The sequence below is a fragment of the Peromyscus leucopus genome, chromosome 3 (assembly GCF_004664715.2).
Source record: "Peromyscus leucopus breed LL Stock chromosome 3, UCI_PerLeu_2.1, whole genome shotgun sequence".
NCBI lineage: Eukaryota > Metazoa > Chordata > Mammalia > Rodentia > Cricetidae > Peromyscus > Peromyscus leucopus.
The window spans coordinates 118,443,389-118,467,680 of record NC_051065.1 but is presented as its reverse complement, the minus strand read 5'-3'; the positions used below and the strand labels follow the sequence as shown (position 1 = coordinate 118,467,680).

Genomic DNA, 24,292 nt, shown 5'->3' with positions numbered 1-24,292 from the left:
TTGCAGGTAGAAATGGAAACAGTTGGCTTAAAACTGATATCAGGGTTGAGGATGTGACTCATGGTAAAGCACTCAGAAGTATGTGCTGCTCTTGGTTGGATTTCCAACACCACAGATAAAATTGAAAAAAATGAGATCATTTTGTTATTACCACAGAGACAATTGAGGAGATAGTCATTACATCTTGGATAATAAGTGCTTACATTAGAATAAACTTTGACATTGCTCTAGGGGTTTGAGTAGTGGCTTAGCGATTAAGGGCACACACTACCTTGCAAAGGACTGGAGTCCTGTTCTCATCACCCAGGTCTGTCAGCTCACAACTGCCTTGAACTCCAGTTCCAGTGGATCTAGTGACCTCTTTAGGCCTCTGAAGGGACCTGTACACACATACACACACACACACACACACACACACACACACACACACACACAGACAATTAAAAATAAAATAAATAATTTTACTGCAAATGGCACAATTTCATTCTTCTTTATAGCTGAAAAAATCCATATTTTCTTCAGTCATACATGTCTGGAAAGGCATCTAAACTTAGTTATTGTAAATAATACTTCAGAAAACATTAACGTGTAAAAATTTCTCTGTGATGTTTACTTAGTGTCTTCCATGTAAATACCCAAGAGTAGCATATATAAATCATATGGAAAATCTTCTTTTAATTTTTTGAGAGCTCTCTATAGCGATTTCCATGGTGACTGAACTAAGTTACATTCCCACGAGCAGTATGTAGAGTCCTTGCACATTTGTGGATCACAGACTTAATAGAGATATGTAAAACCATTATGTGTATATGACATGAAAGTAGAAATGAAACTCCTTAGGAAGGGGACTAATGAAAGGGGAGGGTTGGCACATGTGAGAATATGGTCAAAGTGTATTATTTGCTTGTATAAAATGTCTTTTTGAAACCCAATAGTATATGTGATGAATATATGACTGTTTACAAAATAAATAAATAAATAAATAAATAGAGAAAGAAAAAAAGGAAAGAAAACAAAGAGGGAGGGAGAGACAGAGAGAGAGAGAGGAAGGAAGGAAGGAAGGAAGGAAGGAAGGAAGGAAGGAAGGAAGGAAGGAAGGAAGGAAGGAAGGACGAATGAACAAAAGAAAGAACGAACAAAGGACAAGTAAGACAAAGTCTTTGTGGGCCCAAGAGCAGAATATACAAAGATCCAGGAGCAAGAGAAACCTAGAGCTTCTCAGAGTTTGTGGGAGGGACTTATGTGGTGATTGAGTCACTATGTGTTACTCATAAGAAGCTAAGGAGCTGTGATAAGTTTGATGGTAGGACTTGCTATTATGTGATTGGTAATTTAGGAATATAGAATTATAGAGACACCAACTAAAAGGGAGCAAGGGCGAAGTCAGCAAGGCATATAAAAGCATAACCTAGAACAGGGAGGAAGAAGGAAGCAAAGGTGCTCTGTGCATTAGAATGCCAATCAGCAGTGTTCCCCACGGTAATGTAAAATAAATGTGGAATCATTTCCCTAAGTGCTCTTCTATGACTCGCAAAAAAACATCATTTTTGTAGACTTCTAACTGACTCTGGCATACTTTGCTAAGTAATGAAATGTATTTCTTCTTAACTTTTGATAGAACTATCATATGCTTGGGTCTTCAACGAGTATCCATCATTTGTTGAAGAAGACAGCCGGAGATTTGTCTCTCAAGAGACAGGGCACCTCTACATAGCTAAGGTGGAGTCATCTGATGTGGGAAATTACACATGTGTGGTGACTAGCACTGTAACAAATGCCAGAGTATTGGGCTCCCCAACCCCTTTGGTGCTACGCTCTGATGGTAAGAGACCTACAGTGGAATGCCCATGATGTCACTTGTTTGCATTTTTGTCAGCTTGAAATTGTTTAAAGTTTGTGAGTGTTTTGTTATGAGCTAAAATATCTCACTAAAATAAAATTATAGAAAAAAATTCTGTGGTATTACCTCCCTGATCATTGCTAAAGAGGTATCTGTCAGATTCAGGAGAAAGCCAGTTTAGGAGCTGGGGCTATAGCTTGACAGGTAGCATAGCCCTGGGTTGATCTTCAGAGCTATACAAAATGGATATGGTGGTACAAGCCTATAAATACACAGCTTGACAGGACAATATCAGGTTCAGAAGTTCAAGGTCATTATGGGCTACACAGTGGGTTTTAGACCAACATGGACTACATTTTATATTTGATTTGGGGGAAGAAAAAGAGGTGCCAAGTTATAAGCCTAGGTAGTTGACTTATTAAACTAAATCATATCTCATAGACCATAATGTCTTATATACAAATATGGAAGCACTTTCCAGTCAGTTATAATGGAATCAGAGTGCCCCACATGTTAAATAACCATGGTTTGATTGCAGGGAGCCATTTATTATGTTTAAGTTGGCATCTATGTGATGAGGTTTATCAAATCCCCTCCTATAATCTTTGTACCATAGGAAATTCCAGGAATTATTAATATGTTATGGATGTCAGCTTAAATAGATATGATTACATTTAATATAGCATTTCAATGAATTTTTTTAAAACATTTTGCATGCTGCAGTATTTTTGACTCCATGAATCCAGAGTTCTAAATGTTATTCAGGGTGCATGTTTGGTCAAGGTTAGTACCAGTCAATCATTTCAATCACTGAAAGTGGTAGTATGTCCAAAGTTGAGCCAAATAAAGTTTTATTTAGAAACACAAAATCATACCATAGGAAACACTGACACTAGCAAATTTTGTATTGTGAATTCACAGGTGTCATGGGTGAATATGAACCTAAGATAGAAGTCCAGTTTCCAGAAACTCTTCCAGCAGCTAAAGGTTCAACTGTGAAGTTGGAATGCTTCGCCCTTGGGAAGTAAGTTCTCTCTTTTTTTTTTTTTTTTTTTTTTTTTTTTTTTGGTTTTTTGAGACAGGGTTTCTCTGAGTAGCTTTGAGCCTTTTCCTGGAACTCACTTGGTAGTCCAGGCTGGCCTCGAACTCACAGAGATCCGCCTGCCTCTGCCCCCCGCCTCCCCCCGAGTGCTGGGATTAAAGGCATGCGCCACCTTCACCCGGCGGGAAGTAAGTTCTCTAACAATCCCATATGTTGTTAGAATACTTGGGGACGTACAGAGGGTTCTTTTTTTTTTTCTTCATAGCATAATTTATTTTTATTTATACCTTTAAAATATTTTTATTTTATAGTGTAGCACAAGATATTAGATCTCACTGTAGAATTGCAAATGAGTATTTTAATAGATTTTCCTTACCCCATTTCTCTTCCACCCTCTGCTACACTTGATCCTGACTTTTATCCAATCCCTCTCTTTTCTTCTTTCATGTCATGCAAGTACATTTGCTTACCTACCCTTCTTCATCACCTATTTTTCCCTCTCTTGATCTCCTTTCTCGATTTTAAGACCATAACTAAACTTATGTGTATGTGTGTAGCCGTGTGAGTGTGTATGTTTAAAGACATATATTTTACAGACTAGAATCCATATATGAAGAATATACCTTTTTTGTCTTTCTGATTTTTCAATCAACTCACGTAGTATTATATTTTCAGATCTACCAATTTCTCTACAAATTTCATTTTTTTACAACTGAATAAAATTCATTCTGAGTACATACCACATTTTCATCTAAGCTCTTTGCATTTCTTTGATATCAAAATAGAGTATCAGTAAACATGGATGAGCAAGTATCTCTGTTGTAGAGTATGGAGTCCTTTGGGTATATGTCCCCAAAATGGTAAAATTTAGTTATATATTCATTTTATTTTTGTTAAGCCTCCATACTGATTTCTATATTGGTTATACTAGTTTGCATTTCCACTAGCCATAAATAAGGTTTTGTCTTTCTCAGTATCTTTTTCACTATCTGTTGTCTGATTTCTCTGACAGCCACTCTGACTGGGATGAAGTAGTATCTCAGAATAGTTTTAATTCATACTTTTGATCATTTAAAATATATCATCAGCATTTGTGTTTCTTCTTCTGCTAACTGCCTGGTTATTTCATTATCCATTTGTTCATTGGTGATTTCATGTCATTGGTGTTTAATCTTTGTAATTCTTTGGAAATTTGTAATATTAGCCCCTTGTCATAGCTATGGCTTGTTAGGATTGTCTTCCATTATGTAGGCTGTTTACTCTGTTTATTGTTTCTTTCACTGTGTAGAAGCCTTTTCATTTCATGCAGTACTGTTTGTTAGTTCTTGAGGCTGGTTGCTGGACTTATAGAGTTCTATTCAATGTCCTTGCCTATGCCTGTGTTTTGAAAGACATTTCCAATGTTTTCCTCTAGAAGTGTTAGCATTTTACTTAAGGTCTTCGATGTGCTTTCAGTGTTTTTGGTATAGGGTAACAGATTTGAATCAAATTTCATTCAATTGATTTTCATATATTGATTTTGTACCTTGTAATGTTATTTAAAAGGATAATATAGGGTCTTTTAAGTATACAGCAATGCCATCTGCAGATAGGGATAGCTTGAATTCTTTTCCCATTTTTATCTCTGTACTGTCTTTATCATTTTTATTGTTCTAAGACTGATCTGAACACTATACTATGTAAGAAGTGAGAGAGTCATAGTCTTAGTTAGGGTTTCTATTGCTGTGAAGAGATACTATGACCATGGCAACTCTTATAAAGAAAACATTGACAGAGGAACCCACAGAGACAGCTGACAGGAGCTCATGGGAGCTCATGGACTCTGAACCAACAGTTAGGGAACCTGCATAGGACTGATCTCCTCCCCTCGTGTTCTCTCTCCCTGCCTCATATCTACTCCCATCCCCATCTACTCCAACTTCCATCTTCTTTCAGAAAGGGGTGGGCCTCCCTTGGGCTTGAAAAAAAGCATGGCACATCAAGTTGAGGCAGGACCTAGCTCCTCCCCCTGTATCTAGGCGAATCCATCATGGGGGACAGGTTCCCAATCTCTCTTCTAGGAGCCTTACAAACAAACCAAGCTACACAACTGTCACACACATGCAGAGGGCCTAGGTCAGTCCTAGAGCTTCTACATCTTGACCAGAGGCAGCAGGAAGTCCACTGACAGTCACACTGAGGGACGTTTGAATGAAAGAGACTTCAAAGCCCTCCCTCACAATAACACACTTCCTAAAACAAGGCCTGTATGTAAAATAAATAGAAAAATGTTAATTAAATAAAATACAAATTTATTTACAAATTATACAAATAAATAATAAATAAGAAAGAAAACATTTAACTGGAGATGCTCATTTACAGTTTCAGAGGTTCAGTCCATTAATATTATAACAGGGAGCATGGCAGCATGCAAGCAGGCATGGTGCTGGAGCTTCTACATCTTGACCAGAGGCAGGAGGAAGTCCACTGACAGTCACACTGAGGGAAGTTTGAATGAAAGAGACTTCAAAGCCCTCCCTCACAATGACACACTTCCTAAAACAAGGCCACACCTCCTAATAGTGCCACTCCCTTTGGGGGCCATTTTCTTTCAATCCGCCATAGGCATCCTTGTCTGATGCCATATTTTGAAGAAAATGGTCTCAGTTTTTTACAATTTAGTGTAAAATTGACAATGGGTTCTTTTTATACGGACCTTTTATTATTTTGAACTATGATAGATGATTTCCTAACATCTCCATGACTTTCATCATGACCGAATGCTGAATTTTGTGAGATGCCTTTTCAGCAGCTATCAAGGTGATTATGTGATTTCTGTCCTTACATTTATTCATATGGTTTACTACATTTATTGATTTCTATCTGTTGAACCAACTTTTTATCTCAGAGATGAAGCTAACTTAGTCATGACGTATGACTTTATGTGTTCCTGAATTCAGTTTGCAAGTACTTTGTTAAGAATTTTTTCATTTATATGTTAGTCTGGGGACTTGCTCTGCAGTTTTCTTTTTTGCATGTCTTTATCCAACTTTGGTATCAGGATAATACTGGCTTCATAGGATGAACCTGGTAGTGTCTCTTTCCTTTTCTTTCTTGTCAAACTGCTTGAGCAATGTTAGGATGAGAACTTCCTTAAAAATTTGAGAAAATTCAGTAGTGAATCCATTTGGTCCTGGGATTTGCTTTATGTAGAACCACAGCCAAGCACCAGGCTGAGCTCCAGGAGTCCAGTCGAAGAGAGGGAAGTGGGAGTCTATGAACAAGGGGCATCAAGATCATGATGGGAAAACCTACAGAGACAGCTGAACTAAGCTAGTGGGAACTCATGAACTTTAGACCAACAGATGTGGAGCCTGCATGGGACTGGACTAAGCCCTTTGCATAAGTGAGACAGTTGTATAGCTTGGTCTGTTTAAGAGGCCCTGGCAGTAGGATCAAGATCTATTCCTGATGCATGAACTGCCTTTTTGGAGCCCATTACCTATGGTGGGATACCTTGCACAATCTTGATGTAGGGGAAGGGGCTTGGACCTGCCTCAATCTTATGTACCAATCTTTGTTGACTCCCCATGGGAGGCCTTACCTTTTCAGAGGAGGGAATGGGGGATGGGTTGGGTGGAAAGACGGGGAGAGCGAGAGGAGGGATGAGAAGGGGATCTGTGGTTGATATGTAAAATGAATAAAAAATTTCTTAATAAAGAAAAAATGTATTTATAATATATTCCAGTTTTAATTTTGGTAAATCATGCACATTTACAAATTCATCCATTTCTTTTAGATTTTCTAACTTTTTGAAATATAATTTGTCAGTGTTTACTGCGGATGGTCTGGATTTCATGGGAATCTGTTGTGACAACACCCCATTTGTCTCTAATTTTGTCAGCTTGGTTCTTCTCTCTTCCATTTTGTAAATTTAACTAAGGGGTTGTAAGCATTATCATTTTTTTCAAAGAACTTAATCTTTATTTGATTTTGTAAGTTTTTAAAAGTTTCTTTAGAAGCAAGGGAAAAATCGAATACAGGAAAGTATACGTATATGATGTATTTTGAAGCTTTAAAAGAAATTTGGAGAAATTGAAAGTACCTTACCAATTCCATAAGCTAAGCCAGAAAAAAGATTGTCATTTACTTATTCATTTGTCATATTTTTCTGCACTTAAAGCATAAGTTGACTGACAAAGATAACCAGTTTATTGTATTAAAATATCATCTCAAAGACGTAAACCTGGGTGTGGTAGCACATGCCTGTAATCATCACTCAGAAGTCATAGCAGAAGGATCAGGAATGAACAGCAAGTCTGGGCTACCTAGTTAGACCCTGCATCAAAACAAGAATTTACTCCTGGAAATAGCCTGCATCTGAAACCTGTGTCTTTGGCTCTCTTAACCAAAGCTTTCCGTTTTTGAGTTTCTAAGATTTTCAGAGAACAGCAAATGACTTGACAATTTCCTTATCAGCCCTGTTCCTCAGATTAACTGGAGAAGAAGTGATGGGATGCCATTTCCCAACAAAATTAAATTGAGAAAGTTCAATGGTGTGCTCGAAATCTCGAACTTCCAACAGGAAGATACAGGCTCCTATGAGTGCATTGCGGAGAATTCACGAGGAAGAAATGTGGCAAGAGGGAGACTCACGTACTATGGTAAGCATCAGCTGTGGGGACAGTTGCCTTGTAACTTTTGTTCTCTCATAGCTGTTTTGGTGGGTGAAGGTAGTTATAGCAGAAAACTGGGATTTAATTTGTATTTTCTGTGTTTTATGCTCATTTTGTTAAGCAAAGACAACCATCAGAGTAGGGAGAAATTAAAAAGAAAGGCAACTTTGCCACCAACATGAAGACATATTCCTTTTACATTTTGAAAGTGATTCATATGATAATGAAATCTTTCACTTTTTTTTTTTTTTGCATGACCTTTCTCACACTTAATAATATAATAGACAGCTCTCTCTGGCCGCTTTCTCCTCTAGAAGAGTTTTTTTTTTTAATCTTTACTTGAAAAGCAGAATAAAACTGTTTGCTGAGAAAAATTGCAATTATTACATTAGACAAACCAAATACACTGAAGATGTTGTTCTAGATGGAGATATTCCATGCCATCCAATAATGTAAATAATGAATCTGGAGTCTGCAGCCTTTAATTTGTAATCATATTTGTTTGATGCACTGCTCAATTTGGGGAAGGAAAGAATAATATTTCTTTTATTTAGAGGACTATTTTTTTGAGAAAATGAGATTTTCTTTTTGTGTTTTAAAATTTCTCTTGTTTAAAACATGCCATTAGGTTTTGATGAAAACATGTTTTGGAAAGTGCTAATACGTTACTGTACAAAATACATCTGTAAAATGCACAGAGATGGAAGCTCACTGAATGCATTTGCAATTTAATTATTAGAAACATTGTAAACCTAGTAAGAATTCACCAATTTTTATGAAGGGCAAATTGCATTATAGCCTATTTATTTTAGTAACTTGTAATTGAAACAGCTTTCTGTGGTGGTGCGTACATAAATGCTGCAGGGGAGGAAACTGTTTGCTAAGACAGCTGTTAAAGATGTAGACAACACTGAACAATTTGAAGTTCTAAAATATATTACCTCTGACAAGATAAATGCTTCTTATGTTACAGGGTTTTAGAAACTGTTGGGAACAACATGAAGGAATGTTTTAATAGCACAAGTCATTATGTTTTATAACTTCCCCACCTTGTCTCATGATTAGTTTAATATAAGAAACGATTTCCAATATGTCAGTGGCTATAAGTTGTTGGCATGATATGGAAATAATGGTGGTGGTTGTGGTGGTGATGGTGGTGGTGGTAAGATAAATTCTTCACTCTTGGGGCTGAGTAGCTCTGTGTCCCCCACACAATGGAGATTCCTCATACCCTAGCTTAGCTTCTTCTTTCTGCTAATTGAGGGATCACAGCACACTCAGAAGTGAGCACTATGAGAAAATTTCTGACTTGTTAAATCAGTGGCTCTCAACTTTCCTAGTGCTGCAACCCCTGAATGCAGTTCCTCCTGTGATGGTGACCCCCCCCATCAAAAACTTATTTTCATTGCTACTTCATAACTGTAATTTTGCAACTGTTATGAATCATAATGTAAATATATGATATGTAGATAATTTTAGGCAACCTCTGTAAAAGGGTCCTTTGACCCTCTAAAGGTCAAGACTCACAGGTTGAGAACTGCTGTGTTAAAAGTTTCAGTTTTTAACTCTATGCCCCATAACCGCTGCCCAAATAGGAACCATATACCCTCCTTACCCAGGAAAGCATAACTAAAGCTAAATTGACATTCAAGTATTTAATTAACATCAGGCCATGACTCAGTTTCTCTACTTTTTAAATTTTCTGCTTGAATCATTTTTCCTTTTTCTACATATTAATTGCCACGACAATCACAAGGTGACTGCTACCAATGAGCAACACATCAGGTACTCACATCCTTCTGCTCTCCAAAGTATTTATAATCCCAGGGTTGGGGGTTTAGCTCAGTGGTAGCAAGCACAAGGCACTGGGTTCGATCCTCAGCTCTAAAAAAAAAAAAAAAAAGACAAAATATTTATAATCCCATGCTCAGATGTCCATCCCTAATATCCTCAGTAGCAAGGGAAAGTAGGATTAGACAAGAGCCTCCCTCTGGAAAAGAGTACAAAATCATTTCTCTCTAGATTTTATGGAAAATGTGAACTGACAGAAAAAAAAATGATAGCAGAGTGAAAGAGTGGTGATATTTTAGTCATGAGGTAGAATGGAAAGTGGTGTGCAAGGGGAAACCAACAGCATCAGCTGCACTTAGTCCATTCTGTAGATAATACTTTATGCACCTAAGAAATAAATCATAAGTAAATGGCATGGAGAGTTTAATTGAAGGTGCCTTACAATTTTACCTTAAAATTGTAACATAGCATCAATAGGTGCCATGTATTTTTCTGGTGATTTGCTCTAATATTTCATGGAAAAATGGTGTGATAGAGGATTTGACTATCAGATTATGGTTAAGGGAGAAAAGACATGATTAATGTGGGAGTTCTAATCTGAGAAGAAGACTGTTAGAATATTAGAATTACCCATGTAGATTCCTACTGGAGATTCAGGCCTAGGTCAACAATTCCTGTCCAAATCTAGCTATCATCTCCTTTCAGGTAGGTCTGATGATTCCTGAAATTGGAAAACTGTGTTCAAATGTAAAGTAGGAAGAGTAGGTTGGGGTTAACTGTGTTTCATATAGGAAAAATGATTTTTATACAACAACAAAAACAAAAAAGCTAAGTAGCCATAGTTTCCTTTCAATTTCATTTGGACAAAAAAGCAATTATGGGAGACAGAAAGGAAAGGCAAATCTTCCTGTGGTTGCAATTAAACAAAAATAGATATACTGCTGCTCCATATGGAGCATGCAAATGCAGATCCCGGGGCATACACCACATGCATAATGCAATGTGAAACCTCTAAGAGATCTCACCTTCCAGGTTTGGATCTGAAACTTAAGCTGGGACTTGACTGAATGTACTGTGTATGTTGAGTGGCTTCCATTAGAAGTGGTATGTTACGTTCATCTGAAAAAAGAAAAAGCAGTTTCCAGGTGTCTTGAAAAGCTTAAGTAAAATTCATTAATCTCCTTGATCCAACTGATGTGCAAACATAATTTGAAGTTGCTTTAATTACATCTTTTTTGATAAAGGATCTCATTCACATTAAGGCCACTTATCCATCTTTTGGGGGCTTTCATTTTAATGCACAGAGATGTGTAAGTTGTTCATTACTTTGTGTTTAATTGGGAGGTATTTCTAACTCGAAATAAATATTTTTCTTTAGCCATAGATGTTTCTTTCCAATGGATATTAGTATTTAGCTCATCATTAGGCTCCATAGCTGCTGTCATTTCCTTTGAAGTTGTCATGGCATACAATCTTAGGTTTCAAAAATATACCTGAGGAAAGTATATTCTGTACCTGCATCACTATCTATAAATAGAGTTCTGAAGAGGGTAATCTAGCAATAAGGATTTTGAAAATAGAGCACAATGAAATATGCTTTAGATATAACACATTGCAACATCAGTGTCAAATCTAGAAATGTTATATATAGCCATTCTGTGATCTAAATACAATTCTAATCTAGCCCATGTTCATCCATGGCTTGTAGACTGATACTCATTTATAAGCCATTTATTTTTTTATTTGGTATACGTTTTAAAATTCTTGTCTTTCAATTATCTATTTTTTCCTTTCCTTGATTATAGCAAAACCTCATTGGGTTCAACTTATAAGAGATGTGGAAATAGCTGTGGAGGACAGTCTTTATTGGGAATGCCGAGCAAGTGGGAAGCCCAAACCCTCGTACCGATGGCTGAAAAATGGAGACGCATTAGTACTAGAGGTGAGATGATGTAGCTACTTTATCCAACTCTTCCTGTCTTTTTAATGTATGCTTCCTTTAGCCTCCAGAAACCAGGGTAAACCTTCAAGAAAAGGCTCAGTGGGTAAAGTACTTGCCTTATCAGGAACCTGAGTTCAGTCCTCAGCACCCATGTTAAAAATAATGCTGAGTATGAGGGTGAATGCTTGTGATGCTAGGGCTAAGTAGATGGAAACACATGGATATCTGCCAGTGAAAGACACTGTCTTACAGAAAGGGAAAAGGAGTAGATTGCACCTGAGGAAAGACACCCAAGTTTGTCCTTTGCTTCCCTGAACACACATACATGGACGTCCACAAAAATCTATACATACACCAGAAGGCAGCTTGGCTCCTAGTGTCAAAGAATAGGGTTTCTACAGAAGCAATTAAAGTAGGAAATGATTTATTGTAGTATACAGCTTCAGTCCATCATGATGAAGTCATGATGGAAGGTTATGGCAGCAGGAATCAGGAAGAAGTGTAGGGCTAGGGCTGGAACCTAAGGAGATATCACCTTCAAGTACTACCCACCCCCACATCCCACCTGACCTAGCAAGGCCAGATGTTCCAGAGTTTCATAGCCTTCTTATGTTCAAACACAAGAGCCTGTATGGGGCGTTTTCTACATAAATCACAACACAGGGGAAACATACAAAATCGATCATCCAATCTTTTAATGAGATTTATTCTCCATTACAATTCAAGGTATATTGATGATTTTGCACTGATAAAATAATACTAATATAAACAATGATTTGGGATGTGTGTGTTAGACAAAGCTTTACTTTAATGAAACATGGAATTTAATTTCCTTTACCTGTTTTATGCTTTGGTCTGGTGTCTAGAGAATAAATGAGTCTGTTAATTGCTTCCCTTCATAGATGTGTATTTATTGTCTCATTCACCTCCTCTCTCCAGACTTGTAAATTCTGCTTTTTTGTGTTTATGTGTACTGAGTCAATTGTGTGCCTTTATGTTTCTCTATATAACCATCATAGTTAGAAAAAACCTGGTATGTGGGCTTCCTAGCACTCTGTTTAATGCACTGAATTATAATGTCTTAAGCTCACATAATTAAAATAATATTGGGATGAAAAATCTTTCCACCTCCCAGGATGAAAAGTACATTTTATTTTTCACAGTCTGAATCATTAACCATGGATGAAAATGAAATGGCTGCCACACTTCACCTTTGGCTTTGAAAATTATTTTCTGATTTTTGGTTGTGTATCTGAAACATCTTTTTCCATTTCAAAGAAGAAAAAGGTTACATCTCAGGTCAGACTACCTAGTAGTCTGAGGGAAAATAGCAACATCTTTTGTCCGATTGAAATGATAGTCAGTAATGTTTATTTTAATGCTAAAATTTTATTTATCTGCAAGAAATGTTATTTTTAAATCCAGGAGAGAATACAGATAGAAAATGGTGCCCTTACAATATCAAACCTCAATGTGACTGACTCTGGAATGTTCCAGTGTATAGCAGAAAACAAGCATGGGCTCATCTATTCCAGTGCTGAGCTCAAAGTTGTAGGTAAGTCTAATTTTTTAATTGTTTAATCTTACTTTTTTCCCTTTAATCTTCCATTTTTGCCAGAATATAAAATATTGGCTTTTTATAGTCTATTCTACCACCTAATAGTATCCAGAATATTGTTTCATATTCAGGGTTTCTAATTAGAGAACACACTAGTCTCCCAGGACCTAGGGGATGAATGCAGGAGGATAGCCACAAAGTTGAGGCCAGGCAGAGTTATATCGGGAGTGCCAGGCACTTGACCCACCAACCTGGGTCAAGAATAAGACCCTGTCTAAATAAACAAAACAAAACAAACAAACAAAAATATCCCAACAACAATAAATGCAAATCAAGCCAAACCACAACAAATTTTAAATGATATCAAAGGAAAATCAGCCAGAGTGACCAGAATTAAGTTCCAAGGTTGAATTAAACCAGCAGAAAGAAGTTCCTTCACATCTAATGGACCATTACGCAGTCATAGTGTCCTTGACTAAGAAATGCTTCTTACCAGGATTCTGGTGCTCTCTATTGCTGATCCACAAAAGCAAATGACTAAGTTAGAATCAGTGATATTTGACTCAGAAGCTGCTTTTGTCTTCATGAACCCCATTTGGAGGTCTAGGTGTGGGGTTAATTACACCTTCAGTACACCCCACACCTGGACCTCCAAACGGGGTTTCCATGGAATGCCTCCCAATTCTCTGAGTTTATTACCACATTCAGTTCAGTGGGGGGAGCATGACTTCCTTGTTTGCTTAGATGCAAGTGGCACTACTAGGTCATGGCCCCATGAACCCTTATTTGTGCCATTGCCTATCGTTGACCTGGTACAAATAGTGTGAAGGATACAAGGCTCTTTTACATAACTCAGTGGCTTTCAGCTTAAGAATGTTTTCACTCTGCTGCATACTTTGAAATATTTGAGGGTAACTTTTGTTACTATAACTAGAGTCTGGGGAAAGAATGGAAGTCGTGTGTGCTATAGCCACCATGGCAGAGGATAGAGAGGCTGCCAAATATTCTACAATGGGTGAGAGTCACTCACAACAAAGGAGTATGCAGTACCAAATGCCAAGAGATGCTGAGGAACCCAATATTAAAGGAGAAGTCTCTCGTCTCTGGCACCTGAAGGTTGGATGTAGATCGTGTGTATCAGGATGACTGCCAGGATTGTCAGTGAAAATCTGCCCCCTTTTATCTGTGGCAGAGAAGTAGCATGTTACAACAAAAGCAGGAGAGGATGGCACACAGCTGTAAGTTGAAGTGCATGCTTCTGTAGATTAAAAACTGGCAGAGTTGTAGTCTAATTCCTCTTTTAATAAGATAGATTCCTCCCTATTATGGTGCAGGGCCATTATATGAGAAAGTAGAAGTTGTGTAAATTAAAAATTATATTCAAATATAGATTCTTGTTGTTTTACTGAAACAGTTTTCCAGAGGATTTTAATTTACAAGGCCAACTCAGAATAATGTGTCTCTTTTTAATTAATTAAATGATAATTACATCATCCCCCTCCCGCTCCTTCTAGCTTCCAATATGCTTCCCTGACCCAAGCTCCCTTCAAAATTCACAGCCTCCTATTCTTTAATTATGGTTGTTGCATATACATATAAGCAAATAAACATATGAACATAACCTGCTGAGTCTGTTCTGTGTCATCTACATGTATGTGTTTCTAGGGGTGACCACTCAGTATTATATAACCAAGCATGAGGCTTATCCTTGGTGAAGATGAATTATCCCTCTCTTGACAATTGTTAATTCCTCTTCATCTAGGAGTGAGGCCCCATGAAATCTCTCCATGTATAATGGGAAGTTAACTGTTGGAGTTGTTGAGGTCTTATTTATGCAGCCGTGATGCTAGATTTCATGAATGCAGCTTCCCTGTCATAGCTAGAAGGCACAGCCTCACAGAAGATTTCCTGGGCCACTGCCTCTTAAAATATTTCTGCCTCACTCATGTGTTCCCTGAGCCTTAAGTGCAGGAGTTGAACAAACATATACTCAGTCACATACTATAACCATTATAAAATGCATATGTGGCAAAAAATAAGTTATTTTCACTGGGATTTGCCACAGCATAGAGCATTAGAAGCCAGGTGAGTAGAGGCTGGAGAAATGGCTCAGCATTAAGAGAAGTTGCTGCTTTTGCATACGACATTAGTTTCAAACCCATCACCCACATGGCAGATAATTGTGTGCTGGATACCCAGTTCCAGAGGTCTTCTGGCCTCTACGGGCACTGCACACATGTGGTTCACTATCATACTTGCAGGCAAAGCATTCATATACAAGAAATAAAAAGTATTAAATCTTACTTAAAGAGAGACAGAGAGAGAGAGAGAGAGAGAGAGAGAGAGAGAGAGAGAGAGAGAGAGAGAGATGCAAAAAGAAGCTATGTGTCATGGCATACACCTGTTATCCCCACAGTTGGGATTCTAGGTAAGAGAATTATGACTGGAGGCCAACTTTGGCTAGAAAAGGAGGCCCTGTCTTAATTTGAAAAGGAGAGAACATTCTGTATTTGGAGAGATAATCAGCTTCCCAAGCTTGTTTATACATACGTAGTAAAAGGAATAGTGACTTTCTCATCAGCATATCATTTCATTTAAATGATATCTTACATCTCACTATGTAGCCTAAAGGTTACATCATAGGCTTTACTGGGAAGCACAATGTTTTCTGCACATTATGGCATTAATGTGATATTACATCCTTGAATATTACATCTGTGCTCTGTCTTCTTTCCTCAACTTGGAAGTTAAATTTAAACACATGAGAATTTTATGGAACAACCTGGTGAACAATTAGTTCAGAACTCAGCCATTCTAAGACCTTTGGCCAGCCCTCTCTGAGTGACAGATCATCACTAGGTGCTGTTCCTAATGATAGAGACCAATAGAGTCTCAATAGAGACCAACATGGTCCTGATGGAACAAACTTTCCTAAGCATGCTATTCTAAATAGTTTTCTTTAATAAACTCATGATTGAATTATTTTAAATATCACAGTAGACATTAAAAGATTCACTGTGTAAAGCATTGATCTTGAGATTTAGAACTTGACCCCAAACACAACAGCACAAATTAAATTTTTGACATTGCATTCTTGTGTATGACACACATCAAATCAAGCATCAACATCTCCTGTGCCATGCGATAATTTAAAAACACAGATACAGGGGGCCTTTCAAGTTACAGGGATTTTAAGAAAATATCTACTTCTTATTAAATCAACAATCCATTTCTTCTCTCCCTTTTAGCTTCTGCTCCAGATTTTTCAAGAAATCCCATGAAAAAATTGGTTCAGGTACAAGTGGGCAGCCTGGTGATCTTGGATTGTAAACCCAGAGCCTCCCCAAGGGCGCTTTCTTTCTGGAAGAAGGGAGACATGATGGTGCGGGAGCAGACAAGGTATTCTATCCTACAGAACACTGGTTTGCTTTCTTCTTCCCTCCTGTGTCAATCAGCAAAGTGGGTCTTCAGCATAAAATGTAATACTTCAGCATACTGGAGAATGTAGTGTACAAATTACAAATCAGAACACTGATAGTTTTGTCTTTAATACGCTAATTACACCATTAATTGAGCTGATCAACCTTTCTCTTCATAAAATGCTTTGCTTTGGCAAGAGCACTCTTCTGTGGGCCTCTGGGGAAGCTCAGCCAAAAGGATTAAGAATATGGGGCCCATATGTGAGACTACATCCCAAGACAAAAGAGAAGATGGTAAAATGACCTGTTCAAGAGAACTGAACGTATTGTTTTCTTCTACTTTGGGATAATTTAGCTGTTCCTGAATTTAATTTAAGCAAACACTTTCTTCCTTCATTTTCTCATTATAACATTGGAATGAAGGGACAGAAGGAAGCTTAATTCAATACTTAGATTCTGGACCTGCTCTGTCTGGGTTCATATCTTCACTCTGCATTTTACTGGCTCTATGAAGTGTCCCCACATCTCTGTGTCTTCTTTCTTTATTTGTTAAGGCGATGATAGTAACAGTTAATGCCTCATGTTGAGAATCTTGTTATGGAGATGAAATGCATGAATACTCATAATGCTTGCTGATCGATACCTGCCAGAGAGGAAGCATGTATAGTGGCTACTATTACTATTGACTAAATGCTTGCTTCTTGCTAGAAACTTCCTGCAGAGCTTGTGGTAGCTGAGTAATAGGCCCACAGGGCTCATGCCCTTACCCTGGAAACCTGTGGCTTTGTTGTGTTAAGTGATGTATTAGTTACCTCTCTTGTGGCTGATCTGACATAAAGCAACTTAAGAAAAGAGGTGTTTATTTTGACTTCCAGTTTGAGGTTTGAGGATTCAGCCCACCATGGAGAGAACAGCATGATAGCTGTTCACAATCAGGAAGTAGAAAGACCCCTCAGCTTATTTTCTCCTATTTGAAAGCTCCAAGATCCCAGCCCATGGACTAGTACTGCTCACATGTGGAGTGGGTCTTCCTACCTCAACCCAACCTGGAAATTCCCTCAAAGACATGCCCTGACACTGCCTTCCAGGTGGTTCTAGATCCTGTCAAATCGACAAGCAACAAAGTGACGAAATGAAGTTAAATTTGGAATTAAGGTTGCCAATTTGTCATTTTTCTTTACATTTATTTATTCATTTATGCGAATGTGTGCACATGTCTGGAAGGAGAGAGAGAGAGAGAGAGAGAGAGAGAGAGAGAGAGAGAGAGAGAGAGAGAGAGAGCACATATGTGTGCTACTCTACTCCTGTGACAAATTGGGGCAATCATTTCTCTCCTTCCACCATGTGAATGAACTTCTGCTGACTGAACTCATACTGTCAAGCTTGGTGGCAGTAACTTTTATTCACTGAACCATGTTACCAGCCCTGATTTGTCAATTTTAAAATAGATTTACCTACATAATTAACCTGGGTAGAAGCAAACAAATCACCTGGGCTTTTGAAATTAAATAAAAGAAGATGAGAAAGGCAAACAGATAGCTAGAGAGAGGTGATTATCAAGGAAGCAGGTCAAGAGCCAAAGCAGAAATAGACCCACCTTTCGGTGGGTTGAAGCTTTGAAGACTGGAAGGTACAACAGAGATCTTGTTCTGTAGCTGGAGTTTCCTCTCCAGGTCCCACCAAGCCCTGGCAGTCAGACAGCTGACTTATAAAATAAACACACAGACGCTTATATTATTTAAACTGTTTGACCTAATGGCTCAGGCTTCTTGCTATCTAGTTCTTCTATCTTAAATTAACCCATTTCTATTAATCTATACTTTGCCACGTGGCTTGTGGCTTACCAGTACCTTACATCTTCCTTGCCATGGTGGTGGCTGGCAGTGTCTCCCTCTCTGCCTTCCTGTTCCCTCAATTCTCCTCCCTGTTAGTCCCGCCTATAATTCCTGTCTGGCTACTGACCAATCAGTGTTTTATTTATACAGAACAATATCCACAGCACTGTCCTCATCATGCCAGGGAACAGGTTTCCACCCCTGACAGTCTGGATAAGCACAAATAATTCTAGGGTCTTCAGAAGGAATGCAACCCTGTCACCACCTTACCATGATTTAGCCAAAAAGACCTATGCTGGTATTTCAGGTTGGGGTCTTACATTTGTGGTGATTAATTACAGCAACGATAGGAAACTTCACAAAGACCTCTATACAACTGATCCACTTTTGAACATGCTTTCAGCTAATGAGGAATCAAATCCTTGAGCATAACCACTGAGATTTTTCAGTGCCAGCTTTTGTACAGGAGTCTAGCATCTTGGGGGTGGTCTCAGGCTTTTTCAATCACAGAACTACAAGCGTTACTTTGGGAAATGAGAGGACATTGAGTAAGCAGTAAAATCTTCTGCCATGGTCCATGGATTTCTTTTTTTAAATTCCAACAGTGCCTTATTGCAAATGTACAGCTTTTAGATTACAGGTCTGGAGGTGTTTTCATAAGAGTCTATAAAAAAACTGCACATAAACTGCAGTTTTTACTTTATATAATAGGAGACATCTTTATTAAGATACAAATTCAAATGAACAATGCAAACCCCAAAGTGGGTGTGTCCAACACAGCCCAGCCATACAAGTTAAGCTTAAAGAGGATGTGATTGTCTGACTTGGTGTTGGATTTTGCAAACAGACTTAAACAATTACAGTTTGTGGTCAAAATACTTAGTTATGACTACCCTGGAAGTGAAGACCTCCAATATAACTATGTAAGTCAAGGCCTCCTATGCAACTAACTAAATCAGTTGAGTTATAGAGTTATTTTATTTCCAGGGGCACAATAGAAAGCCCACTTGTCCTCACAGCAGTATTCATCCTAGACAGAGGTCTATAATCTTAATTTTAAATGGGGATAAAAAAAAGATTAAGAGATTTAGCCACAGGCACCCAAGGAGAGTTTTATTCTGCACATTGTACAATGATGCTTGGTGAAAGAGCATAAGTTTGAAATGTAAACAAGAATTTGCAACTTGCCTGCTTGCTAGTATGATGTGATAGGGTCAGTTATGTGACACATCTGAACCTTTGTTTCCTTACCCATTAAAAGAGATATTACCTGTGTGCCTTATCTACTTGCAATGATATAATCATTTAACACACACCTTATACTGGTAGATATGTTGAATAGTAAGAGTTGGTTTGTATTATATGTACACTATTAAAAGAAAGTATAACTGAAGAAGGTTCTAGTTCTCTGTGTGTTGGCTGGATGTTCACTGCTTGGTTGGGCTTTTTTTTATTTAATTTTTTTATTCATTTTACACACCAACCACAGATCCCCCTCTCATCCCTCTTTCTGCTCCCCCCACCCCTACCTAACCGACCCCCCCTCCCCCGGGCTGCCGCTGATCCCTCATCCCCTCCCCGCAAAGGGTAAGTTTTCCCATGGGGAAGCAGCAAAGCCTGGTACATTCAGTTAAGGCAGGACCAACCCCTCTCCCCCTCACCAGCATGCCTCAATGGTGAACAAGGTGTCTTAGACCATAGGTAATGGGATTCAGAAAGCCAGCTTATGCACCAGGGATAGATCCTGATCACACTGCCAGGGGCCCCTCAAAAAGACCCAGCAACATAACTGTCTCTAGTCCCATACAGGTTCCACAGCTGTCAGTTTAAAGTTCCTGAGTTCCTATGAGCTTGGTTCAGTTGTCTCCATAGGTTTCCCCGTCATGAGTTTGACCTCCCTTTGCTCATAGAATCCCTCTTCTCTCTCTTCAACTGGACTCCCAGAGCTTAGCCTGGTGCTTGGGTGTGTATCTCTGCATCTGTTTCCATCAGATGGAGGCTCTATGATGACAATTAGGGTATTCACCAATCTGATTACCAGGGTAGGCCAGTTCAGGCACCCTCACCAATATTGCTAGGATGGAACTAGAAAATATCATCCTGAGTGAGGTAAACCAGACTCAGAAAGACAAACATGGTATGTACTCACTCATAAGTGGATACTAGATGAAAAGCAAAGGATAATCAGACTACAACCCACAGCTCTAGAGAAGCTAGGAAACAAGGGGGACCCTAAAAGGGATACATGGATCACCCTGGGAAGAGGAAACAGAGGTCTCCATGAGTAAACTGGGGATGAGGGACGAGCAATAGAGGGGAGGGGTTGGGGGATTGAGAACATGAGGAGATGAGATAGTTGAGCTGGAGGAGGGACAGAGTAAGAGCAATGAACAAAATGGAGGGAAACATTATGGGGCAAGGGAGAAATCTGGTGCTAGTGAAATTCCCAGGAATCCACAAGGATGACCCCAGATTGGTTGGGATTTCTAAAATTAGCCATTCCTTGGAGATACAGGCTCTTGGTTTGGTACCCCACCAATGCACCACATCAGTCTAGAGGACTACTTGAGCATCAGCAGTCAAGTGACAGCTCTAAGAGGAGCAGGAAAAAGGTATAAATACGGGTATCTTCTCCCTTTTAAAGGACTTCCCAGAAGTCCCATCTGGTACTTTCTCTTTCACCTTACCAATCATAAATTCCCTTATCTACAATTGGAGCAAAAGATAGATGTGTATATGTGTAGTTACTGCAAGGGGTCATGTGCATGACAACTGAGCAGTCTACTTTCCAGGAGAAAGAGACCAAGGGTTACTGCTCTATCAAATGTCAGTTCCCTATGAATTCAGGCTCCTGGCAGCAAATATGCTTACTTAGTCTTTACTTACTTACTTTGAGGTGCTGGAAATCGAACTGGAGACTGACTCATACACATTAGTCAAGATCTGTGTCAGTAAGACACATCCGAACCAGTAAATACGTTTCTACTGAGCAAATAATCTGTAATTAAGGTGTCATTTAAAGTCTAAATTAGACTTTAAAAAGATAAGAGTATGACTTTTATTAATTATATAGGGTGACAAATATGACTGCATAAATCATACAATATATTTACATAATTATATCTACCCAGTTTTTCAGTTTTTGTATATGAGCACAGTGATAGTTTTAGATTTATTAATCAAACTTGAAATTGAATCAAAATTTGTAAGAACCCCTAAACTAGTAAGTCATTTTGAAGTGACTACTGATGCTTTAGAAAATGAGGAACATTTTGTTTTTCAAAACGTGGTTTCTCTGTGTAGCATTGGCTGTTCTAGAACTCACTATATAGACCAGACTGGCCTTGAACACAGAGATCTACCTGCCTCTGCCTTCCAAATGCTGGGATTCAAGGCATGTGCCACCACCACTTGGCAATTCTTGGGCTCTTAAGATCAAGTTTTGTTTATACTTTTGAAAAACAGTTTGATGCATGTCAGGTAGAAGATATCTGCTTTATATCAGAAAATTTCTTGATATTTTTGTTGCTTTTCAGTGGCCAGGCAGGTGATAAAGCAGTTTCATCAAAACTCTATTAGCAAAGCATAGGCTATTCAGAGGTTCCCTGAGAAAGTTCTGTCTCCCCATTGGGGATCAAGTTTACAGAACATCTGTAGCAAGACTTGTAAGACACAAGGGATTTGATAGACAAGGCTGTTCCAACCAGAAGCAGCAGCACGCAAAGATCCAGTGACAGTCGGGGGTGGGTGTTGTTTGAGTCCGTTCCACCTGCTGTAACAGTATGTATTAGACTTGGTAATTTATAAATAATAACTTAATTTCTCTCTGTTCTGAGAACTACATAATAGGAAGTTCAAGGTGGCTATAGAGTTCATAAGGGTCTATGCTCTGCTCCTTAAATAGTGCCTTCAGGCAGCTCCCTTCAACATTTTGCCTAAGAGCAATAATTCCATTTGTATCAGTGGACCCTGCATGACTTATATTCTTCCTCAGTGCACTGGAAAGCAACAGAATAAAACAAAGTGACAGGGTTAAAAGGTCAGACTTCTGTAAAAGAAGACCAACAGTGCTGCTGGTGGACTGATGGAGCTGGAGGACTGAAGACAAGAGTCAGTTATCAGTAACCCTCCAGTCTGAGGGAGAAAGTAGTATGGCCATAGCAACACAAAAAGCAATGGGGGTACAGAGAAGACTGGAAGAGTTGCCAAAGGCTTAACTTGACAGTGCTTCATTGGGTTTGTGATTGGATGAGAAGAAGGATCACAGGGAGGAGTCCTAGATTGTGATTTCTGACACCAGAGATCATGGCAGATGGAGTTGATGTTACAGGGAAACTTACGGAAAATGCAGAGTTGGGAAAAATACGCTGAGTTCATTTTGACACTTGTTAAATTTTAAGTGCTTGTTACAAGGTCAGCTGGATAGTTGGATGTATAGATAGATAGACAGACAGATAGATAGATAGATAGATAGATAGATAGATAGATAGATAGATGTATGCATACAAAGATAAAAAGATAGGATGGATCAAAATACCTAAATAGATTAAATATAGATGGATGGATATAAATAAATGATAGATATTATGGATGGACAGATCATAGACAGAGGAATAGATGACATATAGCTAATAGGTATGTAGATAGAAAAATGATAGGTATGAATAGTTTGCTAGAAAGATAAGATGGTGGATAATTATTTATTAGTTAGAAAAAGATTACATAGAGATAGACATCATTGATAGATTAGAGATGGACACATACATTATTGACAGATAGGTGGATAAGTAGATAATAAAGTATAGATAATTAGAAAAGAGAATGGCATAGGATGGATGGACAAATGAATAATATCAGTATGAAACTGGAACTTATTAAAGACCTGAGGAAATTTTAGCATCTTTATAAATGTAGATTTGATACTTAAACTGGGACAATGTACATAATTATCTGTGAAGATAGATATCATTAAGTGTAAGAGGACATACATTAAACTCTGAAACTCATAGACACTCAATTTATAAGTAGAGAGGCCTATTTTCATAATCTCATCTCATACTTGATTTATTAAATAAAGATCAGCTTCATTTGCCCTGTAACAAACTCCTCCAAACCTCAAAATTGCAAGCATTCAGTATTGAGTAATGACTTATTTCTTCTATCATCTACTACTGCACAAAGCCACAAAAAGCAATTCTTTGGGTAAAAGAAATGCCCTCTCCCTTTTAGCATCCAACAATATTTTACCAGGTTTCAATGTTTTACTGTCCCCTCACTTATTTATTCACCTAAAAATCATATGTTTTAAGAGAGAACATTAAATTGGATTAAATTAAATTTACTTTGCTTTTTTCTCCCTTAAGCAAAGTAAAACTGAAAGCAAGCATTGAGAATATTATGAGACTTGGTTACCAAAAAAAAAAAAAAAAAAAATAACCAGTTGGCATATTTGATATAATATGTGTAGCTTCCTTTCTCTACCACTTAGTGGTATTTAAAGTACATTGGCCACTTATTTTTAAAAATTAAAAATTCACCATTCATGTGAATGCCATTGCTTTTAATAGTAAATATTTTATTGAAATAGCCCAGGTTGAAAACAAAGTCCAAGAATGGCCCATTACTCCTAATTAAACACATTAAAAGTCATTCCAGATATTCTCGGTAGCATTTAAAACTATAGATATGGAAATGCCTTTTAGAGAAAGAATTAGTGAAGATATATCCCAAATATGAATAACCAAAATCTAGGTCGTTTTTTTTAAAAAACATTTTAGCCAATTCTTAATGCATCTTTTTGCACATTGAAAATGTCCTTAAAATTCAGTGGGCTTTACATACTGCATGACTCCATAAACATTACAGCCCTAGAGAAGCTTCTGGTTTGGGGACAGAAAGGAATAATTATTTTGATCAAATAGGGAGTATGACTTTGGGGTCCAGGGACTATTTGGTGGAAAGGTAAATGTAATTCTTGCTTATAATAAATACTACTAACATGACTATATTCATTTGATAGAACTCCCAGGACTGGACATCATGAATGAATTACACTCATATAAACTATATATTAAATAAAATCTACATATAATTTCTTATTCATTTTATCTTACCTTTGTGATTAGTACCAAGTAGTTTAAAAGCCCAAGAAAATGCTCCCAAGTGGTCATATCAAATAACTACTGAGGATACTTACAAGTAGATTCTGAC

The 24,292-nt window shown here is 38.0% G+C and overlaps 1 protein-coding gene across 1 annotated transcript in view; it reads left to right on the top strand.

Annotated features, from left to right (window-relative positions):
- Positions 1-24,292, top strand: part of Cntn3 (contactin 3) — a 296,912-nt gene that overhangs the window by 180,719 nt on the left and 91,901 nt on the right. Inside the window, exons 6-11 of the mRNA XM_028872712.2 lie at positions 1,619-1,822; positions 2,762-2,864; positions 7,341-7,525; positions 11,134-11,270; positions 12,696-12,825; positions 16,077-16,227. Of these exons, the coding sequence (XP_028728545.1) occupies positions 1,619-1,822; positions 2,762-2,864; positions 7,341-7,525; positions 11,134-11,270; positions 12,696-12,825; positions 16,077-16,227 (910 nt within the window). The remainder of the gene's footprint in view (positions 1-1,618; positions 1,823-2,761; positions 2,865-7,340; positions 7,526-11,133; positions 11,271-12,695; positions 12,826-16,076; positions 16,228-24,292) is intronic.